Here is a 19,023-nt window from a genome sequence, read left to right as displayed (position 1 = left end):
TCAGTTCTGACAGCTGGATTAACAGCTGGCACCTGTAAGACTGGACACAAGAGAACACTAACATTTCCTCCATTTGCTGTTACCTGAAATCAGGTCATACCTGTATCATCTTGACTCTCCAACATCATAGGAAACTCTACTGTCCTTCAGGATAAGAATCATAGTATGTCTGAGATTAAAGATGAGTAGCATTTATCACACAGTGCTTTTTATGTCTCTGGAGATTTTTTTAAGCCAGCTCTCTGTTTACAGCCTCAAATTTTTTGCATGACATGAAAATACAAAACTTCATTGGCATACAGAACAAAAATCAAAACTTGGCAAGCTGTGCATAACTATTTCCTTATGGATTCCTAAACTTGCTACCTAGACTTGTTGACTAAATGCAATAATAACACAAAATAATCCCATTTACACAGCATATATCTGTACAAGAATTTATTTTCAAATTTGAATTATGAAGTTCTGTTATTCCACTGCTTTTCTTCATTCCTACCTGTGTTCAATAGAATCAAAAATTATTTGCTTCACTAGAGTTCCCATAAAATCTAAACAATAACTCTACGAGTACATGGTAAGTTTGCTAAAACAAGAACTGTATAAGGAGAAACTCAGTTATGAAAGAACACAAAATTATCATCCCTAAAGAAAACGTATAGGAAAGGCAATCCAGTTTTTCTGATTTTCAGTTTACTGTCCTCACTGTTCCTGTTTTGGAATCGGTTCTGCAATTCACTTGCAGCTGGAAGAGCTTTATTCACATGACAAGGTGCAAAGAACTTAGGCAATGCCCTCAGACTGCCAGCTGCTTTTAGACAAGGCTTTTTGGCTTTATTCCATGAAGTCCAAGTTGCTTGCAGCCCTCAGACACTACCAGAGCACAAACATTTAATCCCATTACTCAAGTGTAAGCATGTCAGGCAGGTTTTCTGGTACTACTGAGGTTTCAAGAAAATGCATTCATTTCTACTGCTTTATGATTCTATCCGCAGGCTAACACATGCCATGAGACAGTTTTTCCCATATCTTTTTTTCTACCCAGAGGAAAGGGGAAAAAAACCCCAAACTATTTCACAACAAACTTAACCACTCTGTGGAATTAAGGAAAAGTTTCAAAACAGAGAGCAAAGACATCGTTTACTGCTTCACAAAGGATTAAAGGAATATACAGGAGATGTACTTCATAAGTTCTCTTCAAGGAGATGGCCTGCTTTTATGTAAACTGCCTTTCATCTTATCATATATTGTTCACACTGAGGATATAAAGTAGACAGGATATTGAGTGAGGCTATGAAATGATGCAGAAGGAAACAAGGCTCTTTTCAGTAGTTTATGTTCCAAAACACTGCTGAAACACTCCAAGATTTCCACATCTCCCTATCTTTCTTGGAAATATACTTGTGCTTATGTAAATCCCACACGCACCTGTGATTTATATTTTGAAGTAGTATGTGAATTTCTTGAGCAAACTGTTGGTTTAATCTATATGGAGACAGTAAGTCTACTCTTGGGAATGATGCTAAGGCTTTCCACGATGGAAAGAAAATTCCTCCTTTATGTTAATGTCCCTTAAGAGTAGTTTTTTCTCTGCTACATTATAAAGCGAACTTGGATTTTTATGAATACCTGAGACTTTTCAATCAATATTGGCATTTACACTCAAATCCGTATAAAGAGATTGTGTGCCAGGGAAAATGATCATCCAAATTGTCTGGAATAGCTTGCCAAATAAATAGCACATTTCTTCCTGTTGCCTTTGGAAAAGAGATCATTGACAATGCAAAACAATCTAAACCACTATTTTTAACAGAATGTTCTGTGCAGTGAGTTTGGAATTCCACAGAAGTACAAAATATCCATGGCCAGACAGTGGATTTTATTCCAAGACATTTTCACTCAATACCATTGAATAAACTGCTTTCTGAGTAAACTTGTAAGATACTGACCTGTGAAAATACAGTAATGAAACTTCATTTTAAATGGGACCTAGTAAGACAGTATCAGGAAGATAATTTTTTTCCCAGTGTCTAATTTCAGAGGTGCTAAAAGTCTTACCACTTGAATTAGATAGAGTTGGGGCTGCAAGTACTCAATGCTTCAGAAAAGCATGCCCGTGCTGTCAGACTATGCATAATTACATTTGACTCCTCATCAAAGAGAATCACTCAGCTCACACACAGACCACAGGGCTGGATAACAAAGCCACAGATTTGTTATCAGCTACCAGGCTGACAGTACTGAATATGGTAAGGCAGATGCATGGTCTCCCCTCCACCCAGCCACAGACTCCTCCTGCACGGGATGAGCCAAAGTAATAACATGTCTTCAGAAGTAAGACAAGCTCCACTCTCACACAGCTTCTGGATCAGACTGCACTTATCAACAAGATGAGAGCATAATTGGAAGACTTGAGCCCAGCTGCACCAACCTAAGTAGCTGCATCTGTAAATTAAGTGGGATGGGACCCATTTTATATCATCAATGCTGTTTCTAATTGATTGAAAAGATCAGGTGCTAAAAGTGCTCCTCTTTTTATAAGGCATAAGTAGGTTGTTTTATGTGAATTCAAATCCAGTGAAGAGCAAGCCATTGATATAGCTACACATTTTTGTCAGATGCTTTTTTTCCTTCTTTCATATATTCCCTTTCGTTTCCATTGAATATGTATACCTACTTAGAGTTGCATAATTTGCTGCAGTCAGTGACTGCCTAGATAAACATGGATTAAACCAAAACACATTTTTCTGCTTTTCTTTGGCTTAAAAAACATCAGTTCTTCTAAATAATTTTTTTCTTCTGAGTTCCTGAACTTCCATTTCAATTATTTACATTCTAAAGGAACTGAATGGGATATTAACAACATTATGTTAAGAAACTGTACTACACCCTGATGCTAGCATTGGAATATCTCAGTTTTAGAAACAATGTAAGTCTTCTAAAGAGGTCAGTAATCATTAAACATATTACAAAAATTGAATTCAACACATTTGTATTGGCTCAATGAAATTCATAAGAAAGGAAAAAGCACGTATCAAGGATTCCAAAAACGAAGTTAGTATAACCTCCCGCAGGAAGGGTTGAAAAACAAAAGAAACATTATCAGTACCTTTTCTGTTTTCTATTATTGCAAACAAAATGGTTCCAAAAATTTCAATTTAGGTGTATTGTAGTTGACATTCTCATCATGTTATCTGCTGCTTCTATTACTGAATATTTCAGTCTTGGATACAGATAAATATACCTTGTTTAGTAACATCTGCGTGCAGACTGCACAGTATTAAGGGTTGGCTGGATTGCTAGAGCTCAGTTTGGGAATTTGGCCACAGGCTCATTCTTTCTATATGTCTGGCCACAAAGACAAAGGAATATTTTATTTTTCTAGGGGAACAACAGAAATGTCAGGGGCAAGAAGTGAACAGAAACAAAAAAGATAAATTATTTCAGTTTTTTTAAACACAGAAGAAACATTATTTTAATTCTTCTAACAAAAAAAAATTAGTCAAAATAGAAAAATACAGCAATAAATGCATGAGCATGGGGAAGAACTCTACAGAGCAGAAAGATCATTTCTGAAAAGGCAAAACATTATCTTTTAGCTATGCTCACAGAACAAAAACATGTTTGAGTATCATTGTCTAGTTGGGCTCTGCCCCAGAAATGAGACTCTTTTAAGCACTCAATCTTAGCAAGAGAGGAACGTCTCCTCTCTGCTACCTTCACAGAAGGCAGTGGGACAGCCAAGGCTGCATCTGGGTGCCAGGTATGCAGCAGGCATCTGTGCTTTTGGGAAACAAGGCTGCTGCAGAGCAATGGATCTGCCCTGCTGATGCACACTAAATAGCCAAGTCTACTCCATGCTTCAGAGCCACAAGGCTTTTTCTCTGCCAAGCCACAAGAACGATTTGCACAGCCCAGTCTCTTTCGGATGTTCAATCCCTCTTTAAAGAGTAAAGGGTAGAGAAGCAGTGAATACATAACGGAGTTGCCTTCATCTTGTGTATTTGTAACATTTTTTTCCAAGTATAAGTCACTTAATAGTCTGTGAACATTATCTATTGTCTAACTGTAGTTTCATACAATTTTGACATCTGCATCTGGGAAATGTGCAGCCTTTTTGACTGTATTGGATACTGAACTTTTCTCTACTTTAAAAAGTCAAGATAGATTCACTTTTCAAGTATTCTTCTGCAAATGTTTAAAGTTCAACCAGCACTCGTTGTCCAAACTTCTTACCATGGTTCAGACAGCCAAATCTAGACATCTATCCATTGTTCACATGAACCAGTGAAAAACAAGACTATCAGTTGCTTTTATATGTATCTGTGCCTGCTTTTATTCCATAACCTGCTCAAGCTAATGCATGAATTAAGAAATGTGTTTACTTCTTTAAAGAATTAAGCAAGAATCACGCAATCATAGAATCATTAAGGTTGGAAAAGTCCTCCAAGATGACTGACTCCAACCTTTGGCCAAATAACAGAAAGCCACATGTGTCCTGGGCTGCATCCAAAGCAGCGTGGGCAGCAGGGCAGGGAGGGGATTCTGCCCCTCTGCTCTGTCTGTGAGACCCCACCTGCAGGGCTGCATCAGCTCTGGGGTCCCAGCACAGGAAGGATATGGACCTGCTGGAATGAGTCCAGAGGAGTGGCATCAGCATGATTAGAGGCACCTCTTCCACAAGAAAAGGCTGAGAAAATTAGGGTTGTTCACATTGCAGAAGAGAAGGCTTTGGGGTAACTTAATTGTGGCCTTCGAGTACCTGAAGAGAGCCTACAAGAAAGCTGGAGACTGTTTACCAGAGCATATAGGGATAGGACAAGGGAGGATGGCTTCAAACTGAAAGAGGGTAGGTTTATATTAGATGATAGGAAGAAATTCTTTACTGAGGGTGGTGAGGAATGGGAACACTTGCCCAGAGAAACTGTGAATGCCCCATCCCTGTTTTAGGCCAGGTTGGACAGGGCTTGGAGATACCTGGCCTAGTGGAAGGTGTTGGAACTAGATTATCTTTAAGGTTCCTTCCAACCAAAACCATTCCATAATAATGCCCAAAATCAACATCTGAGTACCAAAGAATTCTTGTTTGTTTATGGGTAAGGGATTAATAATCCTTTGGTCATGTAATAATTATGGCTTATATAAACTGGCTTATTTAAAAGGAATGCAGTTTCAAGAATAAATTTATCTAATCACTCCCTTCCTTCCTTCCATGAGATTATATAAAAGTATTGTTCAACTGCACATGTAGAAATATCATCTCTTTGACCTCTTTAGGTCAAATATAATCCCCTGAACTCCCCTTGCAAGAACCAGGCAGCCTGGTCACATCCAAGTGCAAGAGGTATGACTCCCTACCCACAGATATAAATTCAGATTAAGCACAACTGCTTACCTTAGCAGGTAAGAGCAGAAAGTCCTACTGATGGAGACAGAAGATACACTGAGGACCTCCCCAGGCTGGAGAGTGAGGAGCAGAACAGCAGGGTGGGAATCTGCAGGTGGATGGTCAAGAAGCCACAAGAGAGATGTGCAATGTGCATGTGCAATCACTGAGAGAGATTAAAACAAAGGTTTGAATTTGGGGAGGGCAAGAGGCAGAAATACTGATGAGGGGGAAAGATGGCTGAGCACATGGGCTAGTCAAATAGGAGAAAGAAAATTAAATCAGACTCAGTAGAACATACCCTTTTCACCTCAAGAGTGGCAGGGAAAGTCACCTGGGCTTAGTCACTTTTTCTTTTTTAACCAGAATTTCAAGTTAGTAAATCATGCCTGAAGATAAAGCACCACAAATCTGCTTTCAAGAGTGATTGTGCTACTACCCACAATCTTTTTAATTATGCAACTTCACCCATCATTCACAGTGGATATTTAAATAGCGTTTTCTGTATGAAAATGCTGATTTTTAGTATGTGCATTACAGGCATTGTAATGGTGGGTCTGAAATACTACTGGGCTTTATGCCTCAAAAACCCAAAGGAAAAAGATAGCAGTTTATGGCTCCAATAATTTGCAGTTTAGGTATAGCAATAATCACCAATCAAATTCAAAATGATGGGCTTAAAAGCAGAAGATGACAACACTGGTAATTTACCTGTTGTCCTGTTTTGACTTGGTACAGTGGCAAAGAAAAAAATCTTTTAGGAAGGATTTGACAGTGAATTAAAAAATGGAGATACTTTGCAATCCCCTACAGGGAGGTACAACACAGGAGCTAGCTAGCAGGTGCTTTGCCTACAGCACACACAATGCAGGCTGGTATCATGGACTTTGATAAATTCAACACTCAGTGAGAAACTAATAGTGTGGATGGGATAGAGTCCATGGCTTTGTAGAAGAGTATAACTGGATCACAACAATTCTTTTCAATAGAAAGAGGAAAATCAGCAATACACATGGAAGTGGTCAAAGCAGTGACACTGTCAAAGAACAAAGAAAAATCATCTTAGCAGTTCTACTTTGGACAGATTTCACATACTGAAGCCACTATAAGGCCGAAGTTTACTTCAGGTGAGGAGGAAATAGATAAATGTAGGGGTGAAAAAAAGAAACGTGTATCTTCAGTGCAGGACTTAGATTTAACTAGAATATTAACTTGTGGAAAAATCAAAGACAGTGCCCCAGATTATGGGGTTCAAAGACTGGAAACATAGAGGTTTTATCCCAAGTGAGAGAGGAGAAAAGACTTTTGAGAAAAAGGTCACGAATCACCCAGTAGCTCAAGAGATGAGCCCAAGATTAATTTGGACTGAAGGAGATATGTCACTTTTGGGATGCAGCAAGGAAGCAGGAAAATTTGCATTCAGGGACCAAAAGAACCAAAGAGAAAGAAGAGGGTTCTTAAAAACTCTCTTACACTTAGAAATTAATTTTTCCTTGCGAAAAGTTTGAATCTTTTATTTTCAAAGATAACTGTTTTCTATCTCTGGAGGAGATTCCGCCTCTTGCAAAACTGAGCCTAACAGAAGTGACTTTGTGCTGCATATTCCACCCAGTTTGCTCCCACTGAGACTTGTGATGAAGTCTGTGACATCATGCAGTAGTACCCTGGTTCACTGGTGCAAATTTGAGGGGAGACAGCCAGCTCCACCAGCTACAGGCAAACAGCAGCAGTACCACAGCCCAGGGTTGATTCTGTTCTTAGATCCAGCTGCTCACACCGTGGGCTTCCTCCTAGAGCTTGATGGCATCCAATGTGACAGATACTTGACAAAAACACAACAGAAAAGATGTAAGGTTACCAAATCCTGACATTATGTATTATAAGGGAATAGGGTAATTAAAAAGGGAAAAAGAACTGGATCTTCTCAAAGAACTCGTAATATTCATAGCCTGGAAAACAGACGAGCTACCAAAAAGAAAGTATTTTCAAAGTATATACTGCCCTCGTGTGTACAACTCAGTATTAAATCCAACAGCTGCAACCTATTTCAAAAATTGAAAATAATGTAATGCTGTGGTGCCCCAGATAATGTAGGAACAGTGATAAAATCCTGGCACTAGGGAACAAATTGAAGAGACAGTTCAGACCACAGCTGTCATCAGTGAGAAACTAATCACTGCCATGGGCCCTCATCCATCTTTTATGAAGATCATGCTGGATCCCTACAACCAGAAGCCAGGAGAGCTGCAGAACTTCTCACAGGCAAAAGGCAAAGCACCCCCAAGCTGCCTCTGAACCCCACTACAATCACAGACTGTCCACAAATGAATGACTGCTTTAACTAAAAGCCATTTCTTCCAATTAATTAAAGCTTCTAACAAACAATGTGAGTTTGGCATACTCCTGCTTAATTACTTACCTGTGCAGAGATGATTTCTTTTTTTGATTATTCTTGATATCTTCTTCTGTTCTTTTGGAAAAGAAAAAAAAAGAATGTAACTGTATTAAAAGAACTTCCATGTGAAAAATTAACTGTTTATTTCTGTTAAACAATGCTATATTGTGCAGAGATCCTACTGCACTAATATACATCACTTCTCAGCATAATGAAAGTTTTACTCACCACTAAATACTTCCCCTCTGCTTTTTATTTTAGCTTGCCCTTTTCAGAAAAGCTGGTCCTCAAGCAACTGCAGAGCAAAACTGAAAGCAAATTCATAGCCCAGTAAAAGGTACACAATCTCTGTTTCCCATTACAAGTCGTATTTGCACTTGCACGCTCTAAACAGTAAATTGAAAAAGTCTCTTAAGATCATAGTAAGATTGATTTGAAAAAAAAATGTCTTCTAGGCATACCATGGCTTCCTAACACAATTTGAAAAATAGTATTTCAGGTAACTCAGTTACTATTTGCAAAAATCCAGCATAATCTTTATAGAAGCTAAGCAAAAACTTCAGGAGCTAAGCAGATGTGAGTAGCTAAATTCTCACAATGTTTACATTGCACACTGAAGAAGAGCATTATTGCTGAAATAGATTCTTTATTTCCTGAAACATTCCAAAACAGCAGTATACACAGTTGTAATCAAATATTAAGTCATATGCCATTATAAGAAAGCATTGATTAGTGCAATTGGGTTTTGTAAAAGATCTATCAAAAAGATTTATTCGCATTAAAACTCATTTTCCATAAGCAACTGTTAATAAAACATTACAATTTTATTCTTTGTAATAAAGTACTGAAAATCAACAGTAGTTTTAGAGATCACTGTACCTTTGTAAGTGCAATGTGATTTATGCTGCCATTTTAAATACAAAACACTATGACAATAAATTAACAATTCAACAAATGGTGACAGACCAACAAAACCATGCTGACCCAGCTGGATGGCAATTTCCAGTGAATGCTACCTTTTTTTTTTGTGCTTCTGCAACATAAATATACTGCTTTGTATTGCCAATGTTAAGATTTTTAAGATATGTTCCTAGCGCTAAAAAAGTACATTACCCCAAAAATATCATTTATGGCACAGAAAAAGTTAAATTATCTCTCTGTAGTTCAAAGTTCAGGCAAGTTTACATGAACATAAGTATACAAAATAAAATGTACTGAAAACACTAGAAAAAAATTTAAGCACATACATAAGTACTCCAAAATTCAAAATAAAATGTGTGATGCCTTTATACTGAATAAATTATCTCAGAACTTCAGTATGGCAAAGCTGCCCAAAAGCAAAACCTCCTAGTCCATTCCAAGGAAATATTCTTGTATTTTGCACACATGTAATACTTTCTTCAGTTCCAAATGCCAGCACTGCCATTGTTAGTCTGGTAACAATGCAGCTGTTCAGGTAACTGATTAAGTGCAATATCTAGTATTTGATAAGATGTTCATTTTTTAAAAATGACATGGCATTGTAGATGGTTACAGATTAAGATCCTGGGGAAAATAATACTGTATGACCCTCCTTTTCCAAGTAATTGTTACCCAGCCAGCTGGGTAATGAAATCCGCATTACGTGTTTTCCACTGCTGAGGGGCATCCTTCATCAATAGCAGCCGTCTCTCCAGTTCCCGTCCCGTATCGTGCTCAGTGATGACAGTGCCTTTGGAGGCTGAAGAAAACTGTATTTACCAAATGACAGAAGGGAAAAAAGGAAAATGAGGTTGTATTTCCTGTGAAACATCAAGGTAAAAGACATCATTTACTTCTGCAGTGAAAATGGCTTTGGGGCTTGCTTAGAGGTATCCCTCTGGTGTATTTCTGGCTACATATTAATGCACATATAAAGATCTATGGTGAAATTAAGACGACTTCCAATGAGAAGAGCATGAAAGATTTCTAAGAAGGAATTGAGTGAATAATACTAACCATGACTGAGATGCCTCTAAATGCCAAGCTTTGATTTTTCAGGGCTGAAGATGGTAAAAACATATTTCTGTCACTAAGGGCAGCAGAGATCCAATGGGAAACACTTTTCAAAAAGCTACTGTGCTCAGCAAGCTCATGAAAACTCAGCAGTTTTATAAAAATACTGTGCAAGCAGCGAAGAATTTTATTGGCTGAAGAACACTGTTCCAGAGCCTCTTTTATCTGTCACAAGATATGTGATGATGTGTTTCCAGAACCACCAGTTCCAGCACTGCAGCTCCTGAAGGGAACTCACCATCCCCTGGGTCCCACCCTCACACCTGGGCTGCATCTCTCACTCATCAACAAGGACTTCTAAAACACTTCCTGACCATCTTTCAAACCCTCCAGGTACTACTGAGGCAACTATTTCAAGTAAAACTAAAAAAAGGAAAAACAACCATCTGACTTCGATCCAAAGGCCAACTCACTGGTAACACAGCACACTTTGTATCTAATTTGTCACAACCGTAATTTTGTCACATCCCAATTTGCTGAAAAAAATGTGTTTCAATTTTGTGAAACTATTTCATACAAAAGCAGACCTCAAGCCTTGCTTTCACAGTACTCTGCTTTTGCTATAAGTTACTGATGCCTCCTCTCCCTTCCAAATGCTTTTTGCTGTAAAAAGGCAGACAGTCGGTAAGTCAGTCATCAGAGCAGCTTCAACTCTCTGCTGCACATGCTTTTTTAGTAGCAAAACACTGCACTTAGGTAAAAGTAGTTGCCTGAAGTTAGATTCAGCCAAGCTGCTTTTGTGTAGCTCCACTTCAGTGTAGCATCATTTATCTTCGATATAAATCCAGTTACTTGAGACTAAGAACATAATCTGCCTCTGCTGTTTTCTGCAACTGCTGCTTTGGTTTCCAGAGAAAAAAGAAAAAAGTATGTTTACTAATCTTCAAAAAAAAAAAACCCCAAATCAGAGAGGAAGAGAGGGGGAAAAAAAAAGAATAATAATCGAACTTGAAAATAACCGTAGGAATACAAGAATACTGCTATGTATCCAGAGGTGAATCTCTGCTACAGGGTAATGACACAAAACCATGCCAGCAATGAAAACCATTTCAAACAAGCACAAGCTGTCAGTATTACATCACACTGTTTGACACAACTGAGTTTTTGGAGGGGCTGTAGTGCATTTCTATTTTTCCATCACCAGCTGGATAGCAGTAACTGGCTCCAGGACAAGGCAACAAGAATAAGCAAGCCCTGGCTTCACAGGTATGCTGACATTCCTGCCACACTTGTGCCTGGTATCTGGCATGATCCAGACTCTGAGCTGCTGACTGACTTTCTGGCTTTAGCTGGAACCTGTCTCATCACTGTGGCCTTGCCTGGAAACTGGTAGCACTGGCTGACCCTGATCACCATTAACGCTGCTCTAGGCTGGGCACTGCAGGGCAGCCCAGCTGTCCCACTCTGCTCCCTGCTCACCTTGCCTTAAGGGCAGCTGCCCCCACTGCCCTTCACACTGCATAAAGTTAAAACACAGAGAAATGGAAGGTGGGGTCTGTAAGAAGCCCCAAGACTGGCATTGGAAAGGGCTGAGGGTTGTGGATCCACTTAACTGGAGAAAAAAAAAAAAGGTGCTCTGTCTTCTAAGGCTAAGAAGAGATGGATTACACCATCACAGTTTCTTTACACTGCTTGAATCTCTGATGGTAAGGAGAAAACCAGTTAATATTTAGCCAAGTTGTTTATCTCAGTTATTATAATTCTATATTACAAATTACTAAAAGCACTACATTATAATATATAATATAGTATATAGTATATAACACATTATTAAAAAACATCCAGTGCATAGAATAAAATTCTATGCAGTAAATACTGAAGTTCCTTAATGGAACCACAATACAATGTGTCTAAGAACCCATTTTAAGTATCTAAAATACCAGTAACTTGGCTACTTAACAGTCCGGCCAAAAGTAGAAGACAGATTTGCTCTGAGTGTGCACTTTTCCCTGAACATCTGATTTATTAAAACAAAAGACTTGTTCTATTTTTAATCAAGTTATGACTACAAACACTATTTAAGTTTGAAAGAAGCTAGACTCTTAAACTGACAATCAGAAAAACCATTCATTAGAAAATACCACTGTGAAAAAAACTGACAACTGAATTCCTTCCAAGAGAAGTCTATATGAACTGAAACCACTTGTATTTTTCCAAATGGATCAACAAAATTGAACGAGGGTGTTAAAGAACTGTAGGCTGGGCTCCAGTCTACCTGTGCTTTTCAAGGCCTATGAACTCTTCATTGCCACAGCACAGACCATCCATCTTCAACGATCACTGGTTTGGCTCTATGGCAACACAGGACGCTGCTACGGCACATTTCAAAGGAAGGAGACGGGAGCTCAGACTTCCTGGACTATAAATAGCTTTTTTACTGATTTGAATCAGCTTCTAATAAAAACAGTGTTGAGAGTACAGTGTCTCACTCTCCCACTCAGAGAGCATTTTTCTTTAATACTGTCTGTTGTATGAAAAGTTACAAAATAGCGAGGGACTGGTCTTCATGACCCAGAAAGGCTTCCTCACATGTTGCTATGAAAGATTTAAGAGCTCTGCAGAAGAACATGAAGTAGAGGAAAGGAAAAAGAAAAAAGGAAAGAAAACCCTCAACTATATAGAAGTCTAACTGAGAGAGTTTCCAGCTGAGAGCAAAGAAGGTTATAATAGAAATCTCATGGTACAGTCTTCTCAAAGAAGAAACCTGACCACTCTTTATCAAAGTTTCACTGCAGTTGGTCAAAATCTGTTGTCAGTCACATCAGAGTAATCCCCAAGTAACTCAGCCAAAGAGAAAATGTGAACAACTGAACTTATTCTGGATCTAGCCAGTATGTAGTGAAAAGTATAAAAATGATGACAGCTAAACAGTGACAGTTCATACAACAGAAAATGTGGTGGTCAAACAGCAGGCCCTCACAAGAGGAGGGATGTCTGCAATACGAAGGAAAAGCTGGAGAAGCTAACACAAGTTGAGAGAAGTTTTTCCTTGAGAAGACTTAATTCCTATTAATTACAGAACATGCAGCTAAGAATTTAACTCCCAGCTATGATAAGGTGATTAAAACACAATCTCTTTCATCAAGCCTATTTTATTGCTTGACCTAAAAATAATTAATGAGGATGAATTTCTTTCTCATTTTTTTGAGTGCAAAAATTTTCATTTGCTTAGTAGTACAGCTTATTGCAACTGTGTGATATTCCAGGATTCCCTGTGTGCCTGTTATCTCCCAGCTGGTATTGAAAAGATGCCGGTTCAACCCAAGACTGTACTATCCAGGATACTTCCTTCTTTACAATGCTGTAATGATACAACATGCATTTTTACAGACTACTACCATTTACAACAACAGGGACACAGCTCTTTCTGTGTGAGCACTCTAAGATTAGCTCATGCTGTGACAATGAAACAGCAGTAGGCACAAGTCTGGGAGAAGGTAAGCCACATCAGTTAATTATATGAGGTTTGTGTTTGTTTGGATTTCTTACTGACAGGTGACAATCCATTCCTTTTTGCATGTGATTGCACATTATCCATTATTAGAGTTTACAAGGGGCCATCAGCATGCATTTTCCATCACTATTTCTGCAAGCAACCTTCACCCATTCAGTTGACTCAGCACTGGGAGACAGAAGCATATGTTCTATATTCAAGAGGTAAAAAAATTCCACAATTTAAGCCCGAGACATTCACAGAGAGATTAAGGCCTGTTCAACTCTCACCTTCGAACTGGCTGTGCAATTTTGCTTCTGGGAATGCCACTCCCATTGACGGCCAGTGATGGTCTTGGAAGAGCACTGCGCCCTACAATGCCTTGACCAGCAGTCTTGTTTGGCATTGGGATCCCAGTGCTGGAATACAGCTGCGAGTTGCTGGACACTGGAATGCTGCTACTATTACTGCTCCCTTGTACAGTTGGGCTTACATAGGCAGTAGCTTTGAGAGGCTGTCTGACAGACACTGGAAAATGTCCCACACTGTGAACTCGGTGTTGAAGCTGTCCTGGTGATGGAACTGTGAAGAATGGTAGAAAATGAAGCAACAAGGTCAGTATACAACAAAAAAGACCAGGCAGTAATGCTAATTTCTAGATAGATCTGAATAAGGATAAACACAACATTATACAATTTACTTGCTGATTACAAACTGCTGAAAAAAACCTCTTGAATCCAATACTGTATCCAGTAACATTGCACTGAACTAAAATATCCTGTTCCACCCCCATCCTGAAAAAAAACTCAGTCCATATTCATCCTCCTTTCTGTCCTCAAAGAGATTAAATTAGCCAATCCACCTACGCACTTAGAGCTTTAAACAGGAGAAGGTATAAATTAGTCACTGTTAGGTGATTTTGATTTTTGTGACGTGGCTGGCAACAACCACATCTTGTTCAAGCAACATTGCATTAAAGCATTATGAAGCATCACAGAAGTTTAGGTTTTATGCAGAAAAACAAAAAAAAAAGGCTATAAAAGGTCTTGAATGTAACAGCATATTCCACAGCTGATGGTATGTGAACTATCATTTTAAATCAATGCTATAAGCTCCAGAAGTTTTATATTTAGATTTTTCTACCCAATCCTGCCCTCTGGTGTACATTTGGCAGGCATCACTTTCCGAGTCCATGTACCAAAAGCAAACTGTCAAAAGCCTGAAGCATATAAATTAAGACACTACATTTAGATTAATTCTTTTCCAAGTCTTTGAAAAAAAAGGTCATCTTTCAACCATTTGAAGACACAGGAAAAATTGCAGGGGAGTGATTCAATTAAACTATACTATCAATATATTGTTATGGAATTCTAATCATATCATAGCTCCTAAAGTACCCCAGTATAGCCACTTACTATAAATAAATGGGTTTTTTAAAAATGTAATTCAGAAAAATTGGATTTTATACACTCACATACAAGACCATGAAGACACAAAAAAATATGTATTTCTAAAATAAAAAATAAACTCTCAATGCACGACTATGAAAATCCATGTGGGAACCTGAACTACTTCCATTCTCGTATTCAAGCAAGAAAAAATACAACAAAATAACCCATCAGTCAAGAATATTTTCCAGCAAAGAAGCAATTTAATTGTTTTGAAGACATTTGTAACTTCTGCTCTAATTTGAAAGAAACACCCAAAGGAAAAGTTTTTGCCAACTTCTCCCTCTGAAATCTCACAGGAAATGGAGAGCATAAGTTAAATCCCTTCTTCTCAAATTATTTATTTTTTCCTCTTTGCTTCTGCCTGTGTCCAGTGAAATCCACTTCTCCTATTTCCACTCGAGAACCTCAACCACTGTGCCAGAAAAAATGAGTTTCAATCTTGATCTATCTTGCTCACATTCTACACTAATGATTCATCTACTACATCAATACTCCCTTCATCTCCCCATCAAGAAGTCACCTAAACTAAAGCAATTACAGAGCAATTTTCAACACTCAACAAGTATATTATACTTGAGAATACAGCCTCTGTTTACTGCAGTTCCTCAGAAGAAAGTGGCTCAACTACAGTAGGAGAGAGGTCATGTATTTTGAAATAGTATTACAGAGTGTACTATACAACCAGCATTGTATAAATTACCAAGAAAAGCAGTTTTCAATTGTAGTATTAAAACTAAAAAATGTGAGCTTATATGAATTAATTGCATTTTTGGTGTTTCTACAATATTACTATTTATTATTATTATTTCAGTTTTAATGCTGGCACAAGATAAATGGAAAAAGAAAAAAAAAATGAAGAAACTTTCAATAACAATTTGGCAGAATTTGCTTTCCAAAACATGAACTTTGAAAATCCTGAGGTATATTGAAAGCTAGTGCAAAAGAACAGTTTGCTTTTCATTTTCCATAGAACAAAGGATCAGTGACCAGGACGTGTATTCTACCACTTTATCAATCCCTTGTGCTCAGCCAAAGAACACAAGTACTTACTACACGACTGCATCCTTGAAATCCCGTTACTGGCTCCATGCAAATTGGAGTCAAAGCTCTGACTATTCCTCACAGTGACAGGAGAACCAGCAAAGCCAGCAGTACTGCTAATGGTGGGGGTGCTTGGCATCCGAGCGAGGTTAGGCATGCTTCTGCGGAGTTTGTCTGGAGCAAAAGAAGACAAAATCCATAGTCAGGTCATAATTTCCAACAAACACAAGCAGCCTCAGCGTCATTTCTGTAGAAAATCAGAATTATAACAAACTATTTCAACATAGAGAGGTTTTGCTCTACCAGAAGAATATGAGTATGTTATTGACAGCCTTCAAATTGAACCATTATGACTACTGTAAGAGTACAATTATTCACATGTAATTTTAAAGACACCAATACATTTGCGGAAATGCAAGGATTTAAACGATAAATAATGATGAGCTTCACATAGGTGTGTAAAGTAGGTCAGGTGAACCATGCCCTAATGTGCCCGTTTCTTTACAGTGAATACAAAAGCAAGTCTGCACTGGCCGTCAGACACAGCCATTTACTCTGTGGACATCTAAAAACAGGTGAGAAATCCATCATAAGTGACTGAAATCTTGCTTTCAGGTGCCAGCAAGATGCTAAATAACTCCATGCAGAACCTAACCTTGTTAGCACACTAAGTTTCTGCAGGCAGCCACATGCAATAACTGCAAAGTCTTGATGCTGGTTCAGCTGCCTGGAGCCCTGGGTTGATAGAAGAATTTTCAAATCTGGTGTTTCTCCCTCCTATCTCACTTGTGGTACCTGATTTGGTAGGCATTTCCAGAGTAAATTTTTTGTAGGGCTTTACACAAAAAGAAATCTGCAAATGCCTCAAATGTTTTGGGTGCAAGTACAACAGCTAAGGCAAGTGTCTAAGAGGTCAGAAGTCTTCAATCCCACTCACACCAGTTCATCCGAAGAGAGAAACTGAATCCTTCCTGACATCTCATGTCTCAAGGTGGCTTCCCAACCTCAATACCATGAGGTAATCTAAGGGAAAACTCTTCCGGTCTCTTCTGCCATCAGGCCAAAGTGAGATGACTCAGTTTTGTACAACCAGAAGGGACTGGGAAAAAGGCACAGACTGAAGGACCTGGTCCTGTGACATGACAGACATAAGTAAAGCACTGCTGTGGGGAAACAATGGGCATTTATTAAATTGTCACTGATGACATCACCAAGGTTTGCCTCTTGGCCAGGTACAGAAGCACAAGTGCAGCGCCCTGCCGAGGTGGCTATGTCCCCCCTCATAGCATGGCCAATACAGAGGTCACCAGCTCCTCTTCCTGACATAGGTGCCATTGGCTGGCAGGTTCCTACACTGCAGCAGAAAGCAGAGGTGTGCTTGTCTTGTAACACCAGCTAGGACTACTCTCTCCCACACAGAGATTTCCAGACTGATGCTTTGGTTTTGTGCATTAGAAGCAAGCAGCACGCTGCTTGGAACTGTTGGCATGGGTCAACCTCCTAGCTCATACAGGGAAAGTTCAGTTCACAGAAACAGCAGATTTATTTAGAAATCTCTGTTGATCAGTACACATAAATATACAACCTATTTAGCACCATCATTAGCTCCTCTAATCCTTAAAGCTGCTAACAAGTGAAAAGTAATAAGACGTGACAGTACAGTTCTATCTATACAAGTTATTAGGAGTCACGGGCAGTAACTTCAATATATGTGATGCCTACATAACTCCAGCAACCTGTGTTACAGAAAGGCTGAATCTCCAGTAGGAAAAGGAAATGCAAGGTTTGGATCCTTGGAAACAAGACTACAGTCAAATCCTAAGAAAGAACTACCGTACGGACAATCTTTCATCAAGAGAGTCAGAACTGACTCATTACTGGCAGTGGCAGACTGAAACTATCAATAGTACAGCAATGAACATTAGCAAGGGGATTACCACTGTGGTATAGCCAGGTACTATCAGTATCAGCGATGTAACAAAGATAAAACAGTTCTCAGGCTTCCAAAACTGTCCTGGGGATGCAAACAATGGCACCCCTGCAGCTACTGTATGCATTTATTTCTAAAATATTCAAGAATCTTACAAACTGAAGAGGGAACTGTCACCCTATGATACAATCCTTGGGCAAGAGTGGCAAAAAATCATGAATATGAGATTATCTGTAGCTACAGTAAATTCTGGAGTGCTAGCCTACCCTTTCAAAGTCCTAGGAGCTGAAATCCTAATTCAACACTACAGAACTTGGCAAAAAGAGGTTTGAGCAGCAGGATGGTGGTAGGGAAGACAGCACTACATAAAATAGCTTTCTAAGTATCATGTCGTAATTCTTTGGACTCTACATGCTCTGCCACTCAGAGACTGCATCAGTCACCCCAGGCATTATCTGTGCCTTGAACTGTCCAGTGGATGCAGCTACAACAGCAGAAAAACAGGTACAGAAGTAGCCTGGATTTCCTTCATGTCTTGGGTGGCCATATCTTTTGCCTCCTGTTCATTAGTCCCTTCTTGTTCCAGCAGTTTGCTCTGCTGCTGATTCATTCAGTCCTCAGGCAGCAGATTCCTGCTAGACCTGCAAATTCTCATCCATCAAGCAGCTGTGTTACTTCTTTGCTGGGTCCTTGTGCTGACATAAATGGCCCTGAAAAGCAATGAAAATAGTGGGTCAGTTTTATGTTTGGGGAAAACCTAGAAATGTTCGCCTTGATGGCATTTTGCAGCTTTTATCTCCTTGGATGATGCATCTTCTTTCATCTCCTTCTTGAAGTTTGTTCTGTCATCTGCTTCCCTCCTAAGAACAGTGGAAATAGCCTTACAGACGTTTTGTTCGTAAATTAAACGGTGACTCTTGTGAGCTTAATATATGGAAGAAGAAGGTGGGAATTACATGATTTTAATACTATTTCAGGCCACTGAGACATGACTAGATATGAACTTGCTGGAAATATATGAGAAGGAAACAAAAATATTTTTCCAAGCTGCTTTTCTTTCCAGACCTGTTTGCGATTCTAAGACTGATGAGAAAATTAACAGAGAGGAGAAGGAGTAGAAATGTATTCTCAGTTGAAAATTAATTTGCTCAAATAGTCCTGTTTGTGATGAACACCAGAATTTGCTACTGGAATTTCTGCTACCTCTTCTGTACTAATCTGGTTCAGTGGCAAACCTAAAAATATCATCAGTTGCTTGCAGTTTGTTTTTTTAGGAAAAAGTGGATGGTAACACCAGGAAGGGACTTCGAAGGACCTACAGCTGTTCAAGAAATTACTCATGTGGCACTTAGTGCC

General features: G+C 38.9%; 1 protein-coding gene across 5 annotated transcripts in view; it reads right to left on the bottom strand.

The window, feature by feature from the left end:
• Nucleotides 1-8,404: 8,404 nt before the first annotated feature.
• The window catches only part of SLAIN1 (SLAIN family member 1), a 49,995-nt gene continuing 39,376 nt past the window's right edge, over nt 8,405-19,023 (bottom strand). For all 5 annotated transcript variants that reach the window (XM_014870996.2, XM_088159801.1, XM_088159802.1 and 2 more), the window contains 3 exons: nt 15,747-15,911; nt 13,536-13,827; nt 8,405-9,508 (listed from right to left, as the gene is read on the bottom strand). In XM_014870996.2, the coding sequence (XP_014726482.2) occupies nt 9,433-9,508; nt 13,536-13,827; nt 15,747-15,911 (533 nt within the window). In that variant the 3' untranslated portion in view covers nt 8,405-9,432. The remainder of the gene's footprint in view (nt 9,509-13,535; nt 13,828-15,746; nt 15,912-19,023) is intronic.

Source organism: Sturnus vulgaris, chromosome 2 (genome assembly GCF_052056855.1).
Source record: "Sturnus vulgaris isolate bStuVul1 chromosome 2, bStuVul1.hap1, whole genome shotgun sequence".
In the NCBI taxonomy this organism is placed as follows: domain Eukaryota; kingdom Metazoa; phylum Chordata; class Aves; order Passeriformes; family Sturnidae; genus Sturnus; species Sturnus vulgaris.
The sequence above is the reverse complement of the archived record's forward strand: the minus strand, read 5'-3'. Positions and strand labels throughout refer to the sequence as shown.